This window comes from Bemisia tabaci, chromosome 6, assembly GCF_918797505.1.
Source record: "Bemisia tabaci chromosome 6, PGI_BMITA_v3".
Lineage (NCBI taxonomy): Eukaryota > Metazoa > Arthropoda > Insecta > Hemiptera > Aleyrodidae > Bemisia > Bemisia tabaci.
Window position 1 is genome coordinate 7,378,733 of NC_092798.1, and position 21,217 is coordinate 7,399,949.

The following is a 21,217-nucleotide window of genomic DNA, read 5'->3' on the forward strand; positions in this document are numbered from 1 at the left end:
GCAAGAAACCATGATAGGTACCACAATTTCCCACCCAAGGTCGAAATCACGATCACCATAGGACACGGAGCAGAGGCGTTTTGGCGAACGTACAAACCTGATCCGTCATAAGCCCCTGTGGCACGCGTAGCAAGGTTGCCAGACTGTCTGAAAAACACGTCTATTTCACAATGAATCACACAGGGAAAAGTGCTACATTTTCAGCACCATCTGGCAACGATGCCGCGTAGTCGCGTAGGTGATCCATTACGTTCCGAAACACAACATCATAACGCGGAGTTGCTCCCCTTGCAGCGCACATTCGCGCTGCACTTCGCCGCGGCCAAAATCCGAAAATAATCGCACGGAACGGTGATAATAATTGACATTTTGAGCACGCACAAGACCGCGATAAACACCGTTGCCGAACCTCCGCGAAAACCCGACGAGAAACGAGGAAAACCCGCATTTAACGGTGGAGATCCGGCAACGCCGCCGGGATTAATCGCATCCAACGCCGGCGCGAACGCACCGTGCGTGGGCGTCCGCGCACATACGTATGAACGACACCGTAATGCGCGGTGTTGCCGGCTCGACGCACGTAAATCGGCGCCGCAGCGAAGCGAGGCAGTAAGAGAGTTCCAACATTATATGGAGACTTTAAAATCCTCATATCTTCGTCTATACAAAACGTAGACAATTAAAGATGGTTTCATTGGCTTTCTCGTAAAATTTCCGTCAAAAAACACCCCTTAAACTTAAACATTGAAGGATATGAACATAAAAATTCGCGATTTCAGTCGAAAGTTTCACGTGGGATCTCTCCCGAGGGGTTCGGCATCGCGGGCGATGTGATTGAGGGTATGATTTTGCCGCGTTTCGTACACTTTTTTCGACGCCTATTTATAGACCCCCGGGTCGATTCGAATTCGGGAGTTCAACTCCATTAGTTTTGCCAAATACCCCCCCCCCCTCCCCTCGCGGCCTACCCTCTCCCGGGACCAACTTTCTTGCCGCACGTGGTTTGCTTATATTCGGTTCCGAGCTTTTTATTGCCGTTCGAACGGGAGGTGAACTACGACGCCAAACGCTCGGGTGAGGTTTCTGGCCGAAAAAACGTAGCACTGGTAAAAATGGTTAAGGAATATTTTGTTGTAAAAAAAAGAAAAAAAAGAAAAGAAAAGAAGAACTGCCAACTTTTATGGTTATCATCTGATGTGAAACTATGATCACACCAACTTGCGGCTAGAAAAAATTCAATCACTCAAAAAAAGTTACAACTTCACTTCAAATTCTTCGTTGAATCGAAGAGATTTCTGTTATGATTTGAAAAACTGTTGTTTAACCATCTGTTTCCATGAAGAGAGAGTAGTTTTCCCAGGCGAAGGAACGTATCTAACTCCAGATCTTCAATATTTCAATATTGACTATACCGATTCAATTTGTTCCAAGAATATGTAAAGATGATAGTGTGCGATACCAACATTCGACGCTGCTTTTCTTGTGCGGTGCGATGTCACCGACAATTTTCGTATTTTGTCGAAAAGTTTTATGTAAAATATTGATTTGAACAAATTTTTCCCGATTTTAGCGTGTGATCAGGACAAAAATCAGCGGCATTTCCACTTACAAACGTGCGACAGTTTCCCATACTAAAAGTTCAATTGGACCGCGTTAAACAGAAATGAACCAAGCCACATCAGCAATTGCCAAATTTAATTAGGCGATTTAATTTTTTATATGAAAACGATTGTGCAGATTTTCCTGCAAATTTCAGTGAAAATTCTCCACGGTACGAAGCAAATTCCTTAAAATTTTCACAGAAATCCGAAAAAACGTTCTCTCGTAAATAATTTAATTGCCAAGTTAAACTTGGCAATAGCTGATGTGGCTTGGTTCCTTTCTGTTAAACTAGGTCCAATTAACCAGCGGCAATTTCGCAATCTTGAAATGAAGTTACGTTCTTTCTTCCAAAAAACCACCGTATACACACATCATCGTGTTGTTTGCAACGACACGAAACCGCCCGGCATTTTTGGACGAAATAAGAAAATTGTAGGTAATGACGCAGCGTTCGAAAAAAACGGCGTCGCATGTCGGTATCGCACATTACCATCTTTAATTTTTCAAAAAGGAACAGTGCAGGAAGCCGAGGGTTATTTTCGTCGTAATCGGCGGCGCTTATTATTCCGGACGACTCGCAAATTACATCGGGCCCTGATAACGATCGAGCGTTTATAAATAAATAATAAGCCGCGGGGAGGAGCGCGGGGGATTTTACTTTTTTTCCCATTGTGCGCGCGAGAAATTACAATGTTCCGAAGACAAAGCTGCTACACGCACGCGCATTATCCCCGCGAGTAAGTAGCCGCACCAACACTAACCGAACGACCGACTTAACAAAACATTTCGATGAGGAGCCACCCATCCCGAACTGCCGAGATTCGTTGGGGTGATAAAGGGCACAACGAATGCCACCGCCCTTGCCGAAACGGCACCGAAAATCCATTTTTTACTAATTAAGCAGGAGATATAAGATCGAACAGCATACTTTTTGTGTATTATTCATAAGCAGGAGATAAAATCCACCAGTACTTGCCCTAGGACAAGGTTCATGATATTTTCCAAATGCCGTATTCTCCCTCTTCTACAATTTCCCTAAAGGTTCCTAATGGAAAATCGAATTTTACTGATTATAAGCAGGAGATATATCATCAAACAGCATACATTTTTGTCTGTTATAGATAAAATCCATCAGTACTTGCCCTATACCAGAATTTATGATATTTTCCAAATACCAAACTCTCCTTTTTACTTCAATTTTCCTGAGGGTTTCCATCCAGGGTGTAGAAAATGCCCAACTATGGTCCCCGGCGCGTGGCAAAGGCCTTAAAGATGTTGATAGAGGAAATTATTTAGGATAAAAAGGCGAAATACCATGGAAAATCGAAGAGAGAGATAACATTGTTTAAATTAAGCTCTTAATTTCTTGCAGAAATAACGCTATCTAAAGATTCCAGTTCTTTGGGGTTCCTTTCATTTTTCCCTGAAATTGCATCGTTATGGAAATCGCTATTTTGATCGTTAGTAAGATCGAGGCAACACAGCCCGTTACTTTTCCCCAATTATGTGTGCTAACTGGAATCATCTGCGTTTTAAATAATTTTGCATGATTTTTTCCGCCAAAATCGTCCTTGTAGATTATTTCCCGTCATTCGCAAAAACAATTGGCAACAATTTCGCACAAAAACAAGGATTTCCGGTTCGATCGGGCAATGCGGCATACCGCGACACGAGCGCGGCGTGTACACTCCACGTACGCAACAATAGGCCCCGTAATTAATATTTCATAAATACAAAAATCGGCCCTCCTGCCACCCTTCCCTCCCCCCGCCCCCCGGCACGAGTCGTCGCCCGGGGAGGGTGCGCCCGTACAAAGGCCTCAAGCCACGCTTCCACGGGGAGCGGACGGCGGCGCGCGGTAGATTCGCGCGACCAATTTGGAAAAAATTGCAATATTTTTAAAATTTCCGTTGCCACAGACGATGGCGAGATGAGTTGCCTGTACATGACAAGAGGCAGGTTTAAAATCATAAAACCAGGTTGCGCGCACGAATCGCGCGATTGAATTCGCGTCGCGTACTGCCTGTGGAACGGTGGCTTCACGGCGTGTTTTATCGACCGGAGCATTTAAGCAGGGCCGAACCGAGCGGCGGCCGAGTGACCGTCGTCGTCGTGTCGTTGGAGTCCCGGGTTCGAGCTCCGTATTAAAATATTCAAAACCTACCCCCGAGAGGAGGGGCGAGGAGAAGTGGGCTTTCGAACTGGTTCTATACGAGTATGGTGCTTCTTGTAGTAAAATTGTTTACTGGAGAGAAAAGCCTCGAAGTTGGTTGTGAACTACGAACTCCCCAACAACTTTCGAAAAGAAAGTTTCACAAGCTTTCCAGAAAATTCACATTGTTCCAAGAAATTCAGCAACATTCGGAGGGAATTTTTCTTACATCCCAAACAAGAAAAAAGAAAATCGTCCTTAGAACGGCATAGGAGGCTTGCAATGCTACTAAGATTATACAATTTAATTCATTCTACTGTACTCATACGTCCAAAAGTTATACTGAAAGTACATTTCTTCCAAAATATTGCTCTAATTTCTACCTCATTTTTCAGCGATAATGATTCGGTCGTAAATCAGTTCATTTCTCTGGTCATTGCATGTGAAACTGCACGACCTTAGTAGCTTCGCAACTCTCTGAAGCCCTTACCCCGGAGATGTTCCGAATTCGCAACTTTCCCAGAAAATTCATGTTTCATCGGAAGAAACGTTTCCAACTTCTAAATGCTCGTAATGCGTTTCTGCTTAGCACCGCAGTATTCGACGGTGAAACTGCAGTCGTTAGCTGACGAGTCCGGTAAGAAACCGAACCACAAGATTCACCCCGACTACAAAACGTCGAATTCCCACAGCTTCCCCATCGGGGGTTGCGCTTTTATTGCTCCAGCACCTCCCTCACGCGTTCGGGAACCTCAAACCTCAGCATCGGAGCTTTGATTGCTGCCTGGACGGAATGTTTTTCCGCCCGAAATCGTCGGGGGTGCTTCTCGGCCTCCCCTGACGACGCCGGAGGAACGTATTATTTATTATCGCGCCACTTACCGCGGAGGACCCCGATACCCGCGTTGCCAGGTCCCCGCGGTTGGAACACCCTAGAGTCCCTTTATACTGAGAGTCAAGACAATTTGAATCCATTTCTGATTGGTTACCGTATTTTAGGCCTCCACAGTGTCACAAACGGGAATAAAGATTACATTTTTACCAATTGCAAAGATTATAGTCTGGAATGGACCAGGGAATTACGGGTTCGGCAAGGAACAAACGGAATGAGAGGAGGAACGGAGAAAGGCATTTGAGAATGGGCCGATCAAAGATTACGAAAAACGTTCAATTTCTGTAATCTTTATTCCCGTTTGTGACATCCATGAGCCGAAATTGTCTTGACTCTCAGTATAAAGGGACTCTACAACACCCGATATATCAACAGAGGAAACCCCCTATTTTTCGATGACAACTGGCAACCGCGCTTCGGACCCTCTTGGAGCCGCGGGGCGTAGCATTAAGCTAACCAGGCCTATAAAATCCGTGACGTCACGATCTGAGGGGCGAGCCGCGTCGTAAAACGACTGCTCCTCTGGTCAGTCAGGGGTGTGAAAGGGGGACTCGGGATAACTCAGCTGAAAGTTAAATATTTTTATTTCTTTTTTTTTCTTCCTTTATTTATTTGCTTTGTAGCCGAGCTTCTGGTGTTCGAAAATGCAGGGCGACTAGAGGGGGAGAGTTACCGTCTCAATCTTCGACGTGTGCCGCTCTCTGATTGGTCGGCAAGTTGTCAGCGTCGATGGTATCACCTTCACGCCTCATTTTGAACCCGGGAAAACGAATGATGTAATTCTTGAATGTGACAGAGATTTGCGATCGAAGTATTTGATATACTGGGCGCGCTTCGCGCGCCCGTCACGCCTAGCCGGGGGCTACGCCCCCTGGACCCCCGGTCACTCGCTGCGCGAGTGACATTCGGCTCGCTTCGCGAGCCGATTTTGTAGTAGTTGCAAATTTTTTATCACTATATTTTGAAGATTTCATAGAAAACATTATGAAATTCTCATTCCACAATTAACTTGTAGAATAATAATGGCAGGGCAAGAAATAGACTATATCTTATGGACGGTTCCCACTTAGTAAAACAGCCAACACCACGAGAAGGTGAGGAACCATTGTTAGCCACTTTTTTACTTTTCTGAAAAAATTTACTGAAATTTTAGTTGCGTCCCCTAAAAGGAAACACGGAGAAAAAAATTTTGTGCATGGAACCCGAAGCTGAGATCATATGGATCTCTGAAGTTTTCGGATCACGCATCCGAAAAGTTAAGGTCCATCTGCCGAAGTTCGGGTCAGACAATTGAAGTAGTTCGGTATATACCGAAGGTTTCAGGTCACACATCTGAAGTACTCGGTGCATACCGAAGTGTTTCAGATTTCTGACCCGAATTTCGGCAGCTGGACCTCAAGTTTTAAGAGATTCATATGATCTCAACGTCGGGTCCCATGCACGAAGTTTTTTCTCCGTGTGAGTATTAATATAAATTTCAACACAGTCAAACACAGTAGAGAACCAAGGAAATCACAGTAGAACAGAGAAAAAATACCGTCGAATAAATAAAGAAAACTATTATCGAAGAAATTCTAATTATTTGGAAAGTAATTCGCTGGCGTAGGTAATCAATGCGTAGCTGCGTAGGAGCATGAGCGAGATTTATCATCAACTGACCGCTGGCCGGTAGGTACCTGGGTGGGCGAGCGACAATACGTAAGCGGTGGCATATGGTTCGATTGACAGAGGAGTGGGGAACGGTCAGACGTAGGGGAAAGGTTCAGGCTGAACCGTTCAGCACAGCGCAGCGTCAGTCACCGGGTGGGGAAGAGAGTCCGGGAGGGGACACTTCCCCTCGAGTGAAATAGAAAAAGGCAGAATCCTTCGAAGTTTATATTAATGACGGTAAATTTTTGCGAGAGATAAGATGGTGCCGCTGATATTGCTCTGAAATCAACTCCCAAGCTCAAAAAAGCTCTTGAAGTTCAGGCCATGATGGCGAAGATATCCCTCGTCATGTCAAGAGTTCACCTCCACGGCTAGTCTCTATGCACAGGTAGGGTGTTCTGCATAGAGACTTTGACTAGATATAGAGGTGGACCCTCAGCCTCAGCATAGCGTGGGATATCTCATCAATTACAGCCGGACTTAGAGAGCTTATTTTGCGCTTGGGAGTACTTGATTACAGAGAAAATCAGTGGCACCGTCGCGTTTCTCGCATAATTTATGTAAGAGTAAGTACTTAGATTGCCAATCTCTGTCATTATGCAAGAACGCAATTCAAGTCGTGGTGAGCCTTTTCTAATCTCCAACTTCTGATGAGTATACTGAACGAAATTTGGCAAAATTCAAACGTTCATACGGTATTTTTCCTCAACTCGGCAGAGTGCGTCGTTTCCGTTACGAAAAAGCGCACAAAAAACACATTGGATCTAGAGTCCAGACTCTTAAAAACATCGACAAGAAAAAGTACTCTTGATTCAATCAGATTTAAGCTTAAATCAAGAACCAAGCCTCTTAATTTGAGCGGATTTCCTTTTAATTTAAGCTTAAATCTAATTGAATCAAGAGTCCTTTTTCTTGTCAATGTTTTCAAGAGCCTGGACTCTAGATCCAAGGTGTTTTTTTCCAGTGTAACTCCATTTCAATGTTGCCAATTCCCCCTCGAAAATTCCATAGAGTCAAGAAAATCTCGGGCATGCCGAACTGAAAATTTCACTAATTTCCCCCAGATTCCATGCAAAATCAGATAAATTTTCGATATAAATACTTAGCATGCATGCAGTTTTGTAAAATAAATCAATTGTTTGAGTCAAATTGGCAACCTTGGAATAGAGTTACGACGATTTAATCTGGATTCGCCGTGAATCCGGCAACGGGTCTCGCTGCAAGTGCACCTAAGCAGCCCGCTCCTGGAGCAGCTCTCCGCGGCTCGGTGCGGCGGAGCGAATGCATTGTGGCAGATGAGGTGGTGACGTCAGGATCTCTCTGTATAAGGAAGGCTCCGGGCGGAGCGCGGCGTGACCTTCGGGAGCCCGCGAAACTTGCCTTATTTGTTGCTAACCGAGCCGCGGCTGCCCTGCACCGACACCGACCGCGGTGACCCGTGCCTCGCCCTCGCCGACCCGTCCGATGAGCTCGCCGTTGCAATCGAACGCTCGCAAAGAGCAGGGATCCTCGGCTCAAAATCGATGCAACTTCGACGTGACCGTTCAAGAGAAATCATCTTCTCGAATCCGAAAAGCACTGAAAGTTGAGGTCATCGCACGTCGATCCTCTGACGTAAGAGCGTATTTCAATTTCTGTACAGGTCCGATTTTACACGATGACAAACGAGATCAAAGAGACAAGGCGAGTATAGAGCGATCCATGGTTGACATGGAATTGGATTCCAAGACAAGGAAGATGAGGACGGGGCATTGGTGGGCCGTAGTCAGTCATTACTACTCTATTCCATTGCTACACCAGACCAATGCGACCTCAAAAATGCGACTATTGACTATAGCTTTTCATGTCTGACAGGTCCAGTTACACGATCAAACTGAGCTATCAGATTGGGCCTCTCATTGGTCGCATCCTCACCTCAGGTCTTTTTCCACCAATCAGAGCTTCAGTTTGATGGCTCAATTTGATCGTGTAACTGAACCTTATGAACCCCAGAAAGCATGGGTGTACATGTACAACAGGGCTCACGTTTAATTGAAATATGCCCAAACGTCAGATGGGCGACAAATAGGGTGTCTGATGACTGAAGGGGAGAAAAAGTCCCTGAAATTACCAGGTTTTCCCGAAATTTTCCTGATTTTTCACATCGACAACTCGTAATTTCCCGAACAAGGGAACATAACTCCATTGCAGGGTTGCATGACTGGCTCAAACAATTCAATTATATACAAGAATGTTCCAATGCAACTTATGTCTAAAGTTTGTCTGATTTTTGCATGAGAGCAGAGGAGAAAGCGGTGAAATCTTGTTTGAAAGATCTTAATACAAGTTCTAGGATTTTTCAAATTTCCAGTCGTCTTCATTACATTCCCTGACTTTACCCCGGTTTTCCTAACCTGATGCAGTTCCCTGACTACTTCCTAATTCCCGGATCCGTAGACACCATGGTGACATACACAGAGTGCATAAACAAGCACGGGTGCCAGTCAGTGGCGTGGCGTGAAGGATCGATTATCGATATATCGCCATTTGAAGCTATAGTAAAGAATCGATTACTAAGGTGTTCGCTGCGAACGCCCTGATAATCGATCTTTTTCCATAGGTTTAAATGGCATAACAATCGATATATCGCAATTGACGCCACGCCACTGGTGCCAGTAGGTGACACCTAACCGACAGGATAGCTTAAAACGAAAGAAACGAAGTGAAATCCATCCAATCCTGCCTACGCGAAGAAAAATTACGACACCCACGGCAATAAGGTTGCGAGAAGATTAAGGTCGAACACCTCCCCTGGCACCTAAATCTTGAAGGGGAGCTCCAAAACGAGGCTCCTATCACGCGCGGCATTCGGCAATCCTCGCTCCAACGTCTTGATGACATGCAATGCGATATATCGATTGATCTGCCATATAAAGCTCCGGAAAAGGATCGATAAACAGGGTGTTCGCAGCGAACACATTGATAATCGATTCTTTACCATAGGATCAAATGGGGAAATATCGACTATCGATCATTCACGCCTCGCCACTGCATGCAACGGTGACACGCGTTAGCATTCAATCATTCACTTTCGTCCGTCCAACAATTCGGGACCAGGGACATCATATTTTAGAGACCCCTCACTAACAATCCGAGGCAAAATTTCAATCTGGCCTGATGATTGTATACGAGCAACTTGTTGGAAATCATAATTCACGTAATGATGATCGATGAGCGTTGCGAATTAGGTTAGGATTGCTGAAGCAATTACTAAACACATCGGTCATCAGTCATCAGGGGTGAATCTGAGCGCTGATTTTCAAACAGAGCGTTTGCACTACAGGAAAGATAGCAGCGAACCGATTATTGAAACTTATAGACAAAGCTATGGACAAAGACGACAAAAGGGATTTAGAGGGATCCTATCGGTGGAAGCGGGTGGTGGCAATGGGCATATGAGGTGGGTAATGGACTAACTAACGGCAACCCACGAGAAACCTGACAGTGAGTCCATCATTTTCTTCCTGAGTCTATAAGAACCTATCATGTCAACCAATAGGATCGCTCTACACTCCCTACGTCTTCTTTGTCTATCAGTTTTAATAATCGGCCCGCTGTGCGGGGTGTCTTTAAAATACATTGCCTTCGTTTATTACCCTTCTTACAGTCCACTTTGCATAAGTTTACCCACTTTTCGACTGCAACAGAAGGTCGGCCATCTTGATTTTTGCTATTACTTTTCATGCTATAGTGACATAAGACGATATTCCGTTGCAGTCAAAAAGTGCGTTAACTTGTTTGGCGTGGACTCTACGGTTGACTCAGCGCTCACATATCGATGGCTCAAGTGCGAAACCATGTATCTCCGTTTGCGACGTTGCAGGCTTCTCATCATACTTGATTTTCTCTTAAGAACACTATTAAAAGTAAATTATTGAAAACTTCCTTGGTTTTTTGTATCAGTTCGTAAAATAGTAATAAAATTGGCTCATTTCTCTTTTAAAAAATTGAATAGTAGCGGAGATTTGGAAACAATGCGATGAAGATACGTGGTTTCGCACTTTGGCCATCGATGTATATTGCCCTAAATCAAAATTTCAGAGTTAGGCTTTACGGAGGCGAAATTGTCGCTTTATTTCAGAAACGACATTAACTTCCCTATTCAAACAGGCGTTTACATAAACGCAGTCATGCACTTGGTTCCTTTCAGTCTCGCTCGAACCGCGACGCGAGCGTAGAAAAAAAACCTCTCGCAATCACGGCACGGCCGAGGGAAAGGGCATCCGTGTACTTGACCACCCCCCTCCCTCCGGATCCGTTCAAAAATGCAGTTTTATTCTCGAGCGAGAGAGAGAGAGAGGAAAACACCAACGACAACACGATACGGCTGGCACGATGAATAAGGATGTGAAATTCAAGAGATGACCTTCGACGGCTCTCTATATGCATCACGATCGTGTGTTCTGATCCAACGACCTGGGACCATTAAGCTGTACAGAATAGATGCACAAGTCTACTGCGGCGCTGTGCGCGATGGGGGGCGCGCCACCTGGACTCTCCGGGGCCCAACCCTCACAAGGAGGCGACGACTATCAACGCGGTTCAAAAGTGCGAATTTTCGACCCGAGTGAGCGAATTTTACGATTGGACGAGTCGACTTGAGAACCTTGTCGTGTTCTGCGAATTCTATCTTTCCTCGTTTCATTTTCGTTTGTCTCTTTGGAGGGTTCTCTCTTGCGGCTTGGAAGGACATACTATGAAATACCCTACTCTAGAGTTTGAATTTCGAAAATGATGCTGTTTCTTACCCTCGTGCTTCCATTAGTTTCCCTCATTTCCAAGTAAATATTCCTTGATGAAAACTTAGGATTCCACCTCATTCTCCTGTAGATTCTTTTGGAGAGAAGAAAAAAACCTCTAAAATTCTACATTTTCCAACACAGAAAAAATTAAGAAAAAGATAGCGAACTCAGCTCACTAAGCACTCTTGGAATAAAGTAATAGATATTTTTCGTGCAATTTCTCCATTCCCTGACAAATTCCCTGATTTTCCCAGATTTTAATCATTTCTAGATGCGTCCTGGTACATCTAAGTTCTAAGATACTTCCGTGCTAAGAAGAATGCCGTATGAGCATTCAAAAGTTGCCAAATTTCTCCGGATAAAACAGCTACTTTGTTGAGAATATTTCCTTGTGACATTTTCAGATATTTAAGAATAAACTGCAAGCAAAATTTTCTGAAAAATTGGAGAGAATATACAACTTTCAATAAATTCACATTTAACGCAGGGAATTTGGCAACGCCTGAAGGTTCATACGGCGTTTTCCCTTAGCACGGCAGTACACACCTAGTTTCGAGAAACTTCCTAGATCCGTGGTAGCGAGCCGGCCCGCGGTTCCTACACATCCTCGAACCCTCGGAGTACCCCGATTTCCGGGGGGACCGGGCGAGAGGGGGCGGGGGGGGCTCATCGGCACCGGCTTTCGGGTCGACGTCGTGACGTTGCGATGGCGCTAAGATTCCCGGGGGCATTACGAGTGTACGAATCCGACTCCGAGTTCAACTTCGGTCGACGAGGCGCCGCGCCGAGCCCGTCCAACTTTCTACCCGACCACAATATAATTTTACGGCGCCCGGACCCGCGCCGACCGGCCCCGGGATCCGAACCCGTCGTACTCCGCGATAAATCGATCCATCGACCATTTAAACCTGTAGAAAAGGATCGATTATCAGAGTAAACCTCGATAATCGATTCTTTACCATAGCTTCAAATGGGGTTCTATCGATAGTCGAGTATCCGCGCCTCGCCACTGAAGATGCTCTCCACGCTGTCGGATTTCGTTGTTCTGCTGATGTAAGGGCGTACTCTCGATTTCTATGTGAGCCCTGTTCTCCATATAACTCCGTGTCTTTCTGGGGCTCACTGGAGATGGAGATAGGCTCTGACGTCAGAGGAGCGACGATTCTGACCCACCGTCGTCGTCGTCGCTCGAATCAGGAGATCCTCTATCTGACGTTGCGACTGACGCTGGTTGGTTTCAAAACTTTCACAGGGCCTGAAGCTTAACGTCAGGGATTTAGATAAGTAGGAATTTATGAAGCTGATAAAATGTTTAACCCGGAAGTATTTCTGAGCGTTTCAGAGCTGTAGACAAAATTGGTGGACTATATTTTGCGACGAGGAACTACTAATTTTAGTTATAAAAGCACTTATCTGCGTAGGGAAAGTGATGGTTTATGTGTTGTTCCGAAAATGAGTCGGAAAGAGTAGTTACTTCTTGCAAAATCTGAACAAATTTTCAGCGAGGAAGCTCTTAAAAGCCGTAAGTTACGCCGTTAAGTAAGCTTCATTGCAGCCGAATCTTAGGAGAGGAGGGGTGAAAAACTTCGAACAGTCATGAAAAATGCCCTTGATTTAATTAAATTAACCAAAATTAATTACCTCTTGGAGAACTAGAACATAAAATGCGGAGTAAAGGCAACCACCCTCCTCTCTAAATGCCACTCTTGGGTTCCAAATTAGGGAGAGGAGGCTTTGCATGATTCCGAAGAAACAAACGAAAAGATTCCTTTAGGAGGAGGTAATTCATTGCGACTGTGCACCATTTCTTAAACCGTCAATAAAATTTGGTGGAAATTCTTAACGAACATGTTGGTTCTCGACCAATGAGAAAGACGTGCATTGAGAGAAACAGTACTATAATTAGAAACATGTTGAGAAGTTCCGCATTTTTTCAAACATTTTTTGCTCGCGCGAATAATTCGGTCCCTCCGAGCCGGATTCGTTTTCCGCGAAAAACGCGCGGGAAGAAAAAAAGAAAGAAAAATTCTCGTCCGGGGGTCCGGGGAGTGCGATCGTGGATTCCTGACCTTTGACAATCCTCAGACTGACAAATGGGTGCAGTGCACTGACAAATGGGTCGTCTGACTAGCGGCCACGGGGCCCAGACGCGGGAGAAAAGACAATGGTAATCAAAAATACGACTTTCGAATGCCTACCCAAGGGCAGTTTCCCTATTTTTTCCTCGCTGGCACGGCGGCGCGGCGGGACGACAGGGGGGGGGGGGGGGGATGACGGCACAACGGCACATGTCTCTAATTTGTGCTGTCGATGACGCATGTACGCAAGACACGGCGGAACATACGACGGAACCCCCTCCCCCTGGCCAACGGGAGAGGGGGTTGTCAGCACGGTTTGACATCGAGAGTGCCCGAACATGCTTCGCTGTGGCGTGGGTCCGGAATCGGGAAAGAGCTCCGAAAATCCGACGGCGAGGTTGCCAATTCGGCTTCAAAAAAAGAGCCAAAAAAGTTGACGAAAAAATCCGTTTTCAGCGGAAAGGATTAGCGGGCTTTCAGGGTTTCTCGCGATGAATGGAGGGTTTAGCTTTGCGGGAGCGTGACATTGAAAAGAGGGGAAAAAACGAATGTAGCTTGGTGGGAAATGGAGCCATTAACTTTTTTTTAATATAAATTGCCACGATGAGGATTTTTCCTGGAAAATTTAAAAAAACGCTTTCCTCTGTCACTGATGACGTCAATTAAGAAATTTTTGCAATATCAGCGGATTTTTAAACGTTAGAAGCGAGAGGAGGGCTACGGTAACTAATGAAATAAAAATGAGGTAGTCATTGTGAGAGAAACCTGATTAATTCTTGAACAACACGCTCTTCAAGTAAACCAAAGGTGAAGCATATCAGCTTTTCTTACCTGCAACAAAATAATGAAAACATTCGTTAGGTTTCAGTAAAGAGAAACATTAAACAGGAAAGCTAAAGAAAAAAGAAAATCTTATTTAACTTGATTCAAACTTGTAGTACAACATTGCATCCCAAGTTTCCTTTTCCATACTTCAGTGAGAATTTCTTCCAGATTGTCGATTTGAATGTAAAACTTAATTAAGCCCCTCAGGGTGGCAAGTCAAGTTCAATTTCAAAATTCCCTGACTTTTCCCTGACTTTTCCCTGACTTTACAATAAAATTCCCTGACTTTTTGTAGGCAAGAGACCGCGACTTTTTCTGAATACGATTAAATTTCCTGACTTTTTAAAGTCATCGACGCGCAGTTGCACTCAGAATGTTGTGGGTAAATTCGGTGCTGAATAATTGAATGAATTATAGCCTGGAATGCACATCTTTAACTTATTTTGATAAAAAGAGATAACCATTTCACAATCAAAGAAAATTCAGAAAAAAAAATTACACACATTAATTAAAATTTTAAATTTTCATTTAACTTCTTAATAATGTATGAAAGGGAAGGAGTGGCGTACGATGAATCAGTCTCTGTATTAAAATCACTGAAATCGGTCAGCTGCAAAAGCTATGAGATTGTGCCGTAATAGCTACAAAATTTCGTCCTAAGATAATAACACTAGCCATTCAGGGAGTACTTTGTAGAAAGATGCTGAACATGGTATGAGGGAGCAAAAACAGAAAGCAAGAAAACAAGATTTTGAACACAGAAAAAAGTTCATAAATTTATTAAATTAAAAGGAACAAATAAACTTATAGGTCTGGGAGATCAAGAAACTAGCACTTATATTGAAACAAATTAATGCACTTAATGCATTTAGAAGAGACACATTTAGAACAACAGATCAATGAAATCATAAAAGTAGTAATGATCTGAGTATGAGTGAACAAGAATACCTAATTGAATTAATTAAACCAAACATAGCGAAACTGATACATTTAGTATACTGAGCATAAAAAAGTGGTCAGAGATCCTGAAGATCAAAAAAGTATTGCTATTTTTGATACAGGCAAACAATAATGCTCGTACGAATTAAATACTTTGCCCTCATGAGAAAAATAATTGAAGAAATATTTGTATTTTCACTACAAAATATTGGGAAAAATGGTTACATTTCAAGTGTGAATATGCAGACGTCTGGAACTGAATTTACTATCTCAAGTACACTAAGTAAATATTGAACAAAAAAACTTCAAAATTCAAAAATGAAACATACAAGAAGGCAAGAAAATAGGTAGATACCAACAGCAATGGAAAAAAAAACCCAAAAAGTAAAGTAATATAATTATCACAAATTAAATAAAGCTGTTACCTGTTAGACCTGCTAGAGTACTAGAATAAACATTTAACAAAATAATCAACAGGTAACTGAATAATCAATGGGTAGCTTGCTTGTAATCACTTAGGTTACAAATGGAATTTTAGTGAATTCGATCCACTTTTGGCCGGAATTATAAAAATAATGAACAAGAAATAAAAAAACAGCATAAAACTAAAAAAAAATGAATTGCAAACAAATTACAAAAATTGGAACACAAAAATATAAGCTTACGAAACTCAAAACTGTTCCTTGGAAGCTTTCAGCTCTTTAATCTTTTCTACTAAAATACTATCCTTTAGTTGAGTCTCATTCTTGAGAGCCTTGCGTGCGGCTTCTAAATCCTTGACTTGATTTTGGGCCAAAAGTCTTTTCCTCTTCCTTACTTCTGAATCAGTCTCTGAAATCTCTCGTTTTCTTTTAGCCTCAGTAAAGTTTGCATGGGCATTTCTAAAAGCATGTGTTAAATTCTTATCAATGACAAAAGTGGCCAGCCCATTCATTGATTGAACTTTATCATGTATTATGCGCCTGGCAATGAGACTTTCCTCTTTAAGATTAGTTTCTAGGAGTTCCTTGTTTATGGAAAAGCCAGACTCAACAAATGCATTTCCATGCGAAAAAATCAGACTTGCTTTGACAACTTTCGTTAAGGCAACATGCATATTTTTTTTAAGATTAAATAAATCCATAAAAAAAGCATCGAGTCTCTCTTTAAATCTTGAGTAAGCTAGGCATTTTTCTTTGACAACAGGACATGAAAAAAGGTTCTTATAATCTTTAATAGCTTTTTCGCCAGTAACTGCACTCACCCAATTATTTTGCACAAAAGTAGAAATTAAAGATCTAAATCTTTCTGTACCTAAAGAGGTAATGGCGATTTCAGGGTTAAGAGAAGAAAGCTGCAGTGTCAAGGGGTATTTAAGAGGAGACTTTTCTAAGAGGAGATTACAAAATTTCTTTATAGTTACTCTGTATTCATTTCGGAACAATAAAATTTCACTAGTTTTGGGCCTGGAACTTAGTTTTCGGAATGCTTCCTTGGTGCACTCGTCAAGTACTACATTCTTTGCATACAAAAGGGTATTTTCATCAGAGAGATTTATTTTTGATACATTTTGTGCATGTTCACTGAGGACTTCTGGTTTTACAATACGCTCTAAAAGATCATGCACTAAAGAGTTAAGCTCCTGATAAAGGAAAGGAGCCAATGGCTCGTTTCCTTGGAATTCTCTAAGAAAGGGCTCAGTCTGTTTTGCAATGAAACTGAAAAATGCAAGTTTCACAGAGAGTAAAGGATCACTGAGGCATTTTTTTAACATTTTGTAATAAAAAGACTTAGGCTCCTTTTTATTTTCCCTTAAACCTTCCACAAATTTTAGCATATTTGGTAAAATTTTGACTGCTCTATCTGCTGCATCGCCATTCTCTAGCCATCTGACTAGACAAAATGGTTTAGGAAATATATTAGATCCAGAAAAACTTGTATATAAGGCACGACGTGCAGGCGAGTTATCCAAAACTTTGTAACTTGCTCTTAGATATAATTCTAACTCCCATTCATTTTCTGAAAAGGCTCGCTCAAAAGCATTATTCACATGATGTAAACCACATGTGCCCATGTTTAAAATAGAAGGATCATCTGGATCAGTGCTAACACTGGACCTAAGGTCTCTAGATGCCTTCAGATTTACATTGGGCCCGTCCATTGAAAGCTGAATTATATTAGTCATTGGTAATGGTGACAGCCCTTTATGAATACCCGCTACAAGATCAGCTGAAGTTTGAGATCCTAAAAACACTGAGTTAAAGTAACGAGTAGCAACAAGATCACAGGTCGTATCCCAAAATCTAACAGCTAGGTCCATTTGGGTTTTTTCTGCTATTTTATTAAAAGATTCATCAAAACAAACAACAAAACAGTCAACACACAAAAGTAAGTTTTGAACTTCCTTGTGGAAGTGGGGCGCTAGGCCATAATTCACTGAGTATGATATTTTTTCCCTGCTCAATTTGACTTTTTTGGCTATTTCGGAATCAGGATATTTCCGAGCATCTAATTTGACAATGTTTTCCATCGACCTCATGGATAGGTTTGGTGTCATCACATATTGCAGGCATGATAGAATCTCTGCATCAGAAATACTGTTCTTCAGCACAAATGATTGAAGACCACGCGGTGTTATTTCAACACTTAATTTGCTGATATCCGTCGATGATGGTACACTAGGAGGATTGTCATTACTGGGAGTCAAGGTGATCGGTGGTTCATGCGACTCTGAAGTGATGATGGAGGAAGTTGTACTTTTGTAGAAGCACTTCAACGAAGCACTTGATTTAGCGTTTAGGACAGCTAGTTTGTGTTTTTTACCTTCCTGGTGAGACCGCAGCGCTCGCTTGCCCATATTCCCAAGGACGAATACTGATCTGCAGAGAGAGCATCGGGCTTCATTCAAATGATTGTCAACTTTTTCCAGCCATTCTGCAAACTCAGGATTTTGCAGCCACTGCTCTTGGAATCTAGTCTGTTTCGATGACATCACAGACAGAGGACTACTTATGAACTACTTCACGAGAGATAAACCTGGAGGCAGAAAGTAGTAAGGGAATTAGAAGTGACATAGGGGAAAGTTACTTATGACTGAAGGAATTGAAAAAGGACCATCTCCAGGGATACGGCCTTTTTTCGAAAATTACAGGCGTTGAATAATCTGCGATCGTTAGACAGAAAGTATTTGTAACATTAATTTTCTTTTTTCATTTGCAAGCTCCTGTGATGCTTTGATTTGCCTTTCATTCTTGGTTAGATTAGAGAAAGTTCAGTAGTTTCAACAGACAAAAGCAACTGACAATGTTGTTGCCTTAATGATTTGGCTTGTTACATGCTTTGTTGCACAATAATAAGTGCTCTACCATGTGCTACCATGTGCTGTGCTACAGACAGTAGACGCACTGATATGATGTTTTCTACGTAAGAAGTGTGGACGATTGAGTAATCCTTCTTATACTAAAATATTTCAAGATCAAGCATAAGCAACTGCTAATAATTGAAAAGGAGCTATCACCATTTTAAGCTTACCTTGTCAATCCCAAATAAGTTTACGCACTTTCAGAAAGCAACAGTAAATTAGCTATCTCTATTCAGCAATTAAAGCAAATACAAGAATTTAAGATCTTCCGTAGCATTCAAACAGTGTGTAAACCTATTTGGCATGAACTTTTCCTCCCTTCAGGTCCAGTTGTATTCATTGAAATGTGCGATTATGCACTGGAATCGCATGTTGCCCTCACACACAATTTATGAAACCTTCAGTCTCGAAATTTCACGAGCTTCCGCTTTCTAAACAAATACTGTAATATCGATTCAAATTTAAAACAAGAGGTGTAATCATTTACTCAGAGCCATCGTTGTGATTCCATCCTGAAGTTAGAGTAAAACTACGAAACAATGCAGAGACAGGAATGACTTGACACATCCAATAGGTCCGCCGGTGATATCAACTGAGCATCTTTTTCATTCCCGGAGATGAGAAAAAGAAAAGAACTGAAGTATTCGAAACTTACCTGAGCACATCCTAGAGCTTTGTCTCCAACAATCCGAAATTCGGACAGTTCAGTTCAGCACCAGCACCACTTCATTTACGATGTTAGGTTAGGAGGATTTCACCGCCCAGCCATGCAGTTGCACCAACCTTACATGTTTTCTACCAAAACACGGCAGATTCGAACTATGCATAGTATACACCACGATCTGCGCGGACCTGACTCGAGGTTATTAATAAAATTGTTTTTATTGGTACACGGTTGTCAACGATTCCCGATCCGCGCGTGTTTCTGTTAGTTCCCCCTACCGAAAGCCGCCGGGCGCAACGAAATAACCGACAGGATCATTCTTTTAGTGTGCATAGGTTGGTAAGTCACAACGATGACGGAGGAGTGGGGGACCGACGAAAAGGAACGACACCCAACGGAGTCGGACGGAAATGACCGATCGTGGAACACTGTTGCCATGTGGAGGAGGGACGGAACTCTGTTTGCTACGTAATGTACACGTTAGTTCATAAGATGCGCTGATGCGCTACGAAAATTCCCTGACCGCGGCAATAATTCCCTGACATTTCCCTGACTTTTCCCGGTCACTCAAAATTCCCTGACAATTCCCGGTTTCCCGGTTTTCCCTGACGCTTGCCACCCTGCCCCTTCTCTCGTAGATGTTGATCACATATTTAGCTCTTCTACCCGAAGTGAAGAATAGTGTAGAGCTTAAAAATTCGACAGAAAAATTAGAGGATTTTAAGAAGCATCACGAAAGGACTGCAAAAAATACATCATAATCATCATCATCGCTTCTGGCAACACCGCGCTCGAAGGGTGGAGTCGGTTGCTCTTCACCCTCCAACGAAAACCGCTGGCGACACCGCCGTTCACCCCCGAAATCCGCCCTTCTCGGCTCGACCTCAGCGGGGCGCGATATACCCCTTCCATTTCCGCGGCGATGCGGCAACCCTGCGTGAAAAATCAGGCACCGGTGTCCGAGCACTCTGCAAGACAATATCCAGCGCAAAGGCCTCATTTGACATCCTCATAAGCGAAGCGCGGTTGCCACGTTAAGCCCTTTAATTAATGATTTTTAAACAAGACCTTCGCTGCATCGGATTATTCCGACGATTTAACAGGAACAAAATTGGATTGGAAACAAAATAAGTGCCATGAGTTCCCGATGCCAATATTAGGTCGAATTAACGTGAGAGCCAGAATTAGGAGTTCTTCGTTGTAAAATGATATTCAACTAAGCAATTCTTGGTACAAAGGACTTGTTACCTCACAATAAACTGCTCAGGGTTATTTGACCTTTGGAGCTCAATTAGCCAAAAACTATATGGATTACATTACTCAATCAAGAACCAACTTTTCTGGCCATCTCATGCTCATAACTTTCTCCCTTCATTTTCACGGTTTTCCATTCCTGTTAACACCCTACCTACCACTGAACCATCGGGAAAAAACGCACCTCAGCAGGGAGTCTCAACGAGAGATAAGCGGTTTTAGATGAACGTTTCGCCGCAACGGGAAAAAGGCTACACTTACGCAAAAAACACAGATCTCCAATGGGTAGCAATGAAAGATACGCTATTTTTGCTACGCAGTAACGAGGCTACACTACGTATAAAAACGCGAATCTGCATGAAGTTCCAACGAGAGATACGCGGTTTTTGCTGAGCGCACCTCCGCGCCGGGAATAAGGCTAACCCGTTCTCTCACTTTCAAACGAAACGACCTTGGAGGATGAACGAAGGGCGTCACGTTCGAGTAGCCTAACTCAAAAGCTTTAGATCGGGCGCGCCGAGCAAAAACCGCTTATCTGCCTGATTTTGTAATTGAACATACGCTATTTCGGTTCATTATACTTTGAAACCGTCCTGCTCTTGGTGTTACGTCGTTATATCTTCCCTCTCGTAAGTGTGAGAGGGCGTGGGAGGGAGAAAATTAAATGAAGTTAATAAAACTCGAGGAGAGAGGACCGAAATTAATGTCACCTGGCTGGTGCGCGGCATTAAAGGGGGGGGGGGGGGGAGATAATAAAATGCGCGGGGAAAAGGAGACAATGACGCGATATTCGACTTCCACAGTGGTGGACGAATTATATGTTTTTATGGTTATGATATGGTTATTTTTTAGAACTTTTTTCCCTCGTGCAGCCTTTACGCTGCTTCGCTCAATCTACATGACAGAAGTCTCCATTCCAATCATCGCGGTAATTTTCATGCAATGGAAACTCCGTGTGGGATAGTGATACATTATTAAAAAAAAAAAAAAAAAAAAAAAAAAAACTGAAGGAGGGGGAGGAAAAGAGTTCCCAGTCAGCC

The 21,217-nt window shown here is 43.0% G+C and overlaps 2 protein-coding genes across 6 annotated transcripts in view; both read right to left on the reverse strand.

Annotated features, from left to right (window-relative positions):
• LOC109034175 (max dimerization protein 1) overlaps positions 1-21,217 on the reverse strand; it is a 279,247-nt gene that overhangs the window by 238,754 nt on the left and 19,276 nt on the right. The window lies entirely within an intron of this gene.
• LOC140224762 (uncharacterized) lies at positions 14,730-19,511 on the reverse strand. Its single transcript, XM_072301288.1, has 2 exons — positions 18,915-19,511; positions 14,730-17,934 (listed from the first exon to the last, which is right to left on the reverse strand). Exon 2 carries the CDS (start codon positions 17,888-17,890, stop codon positions 15,590-15,592), a length of 2,301 nt encoding a protein of 766 aa, XP_072157389.1. The 5' UTR covers positions 17,891-17,934; positions 18,915-19,511; the 3' UTR covers positions 14,730-15,589.

Excerpts from the sequence above, each read along its gene's own strand:
- LOC140224762 (XM_072301288.1), bottom strand. The coding sequence starts at position 17,890 with ATGTCATCGAAACAGACTAGATTCCAAGAGCAGTGGCTGCAAAATCCT.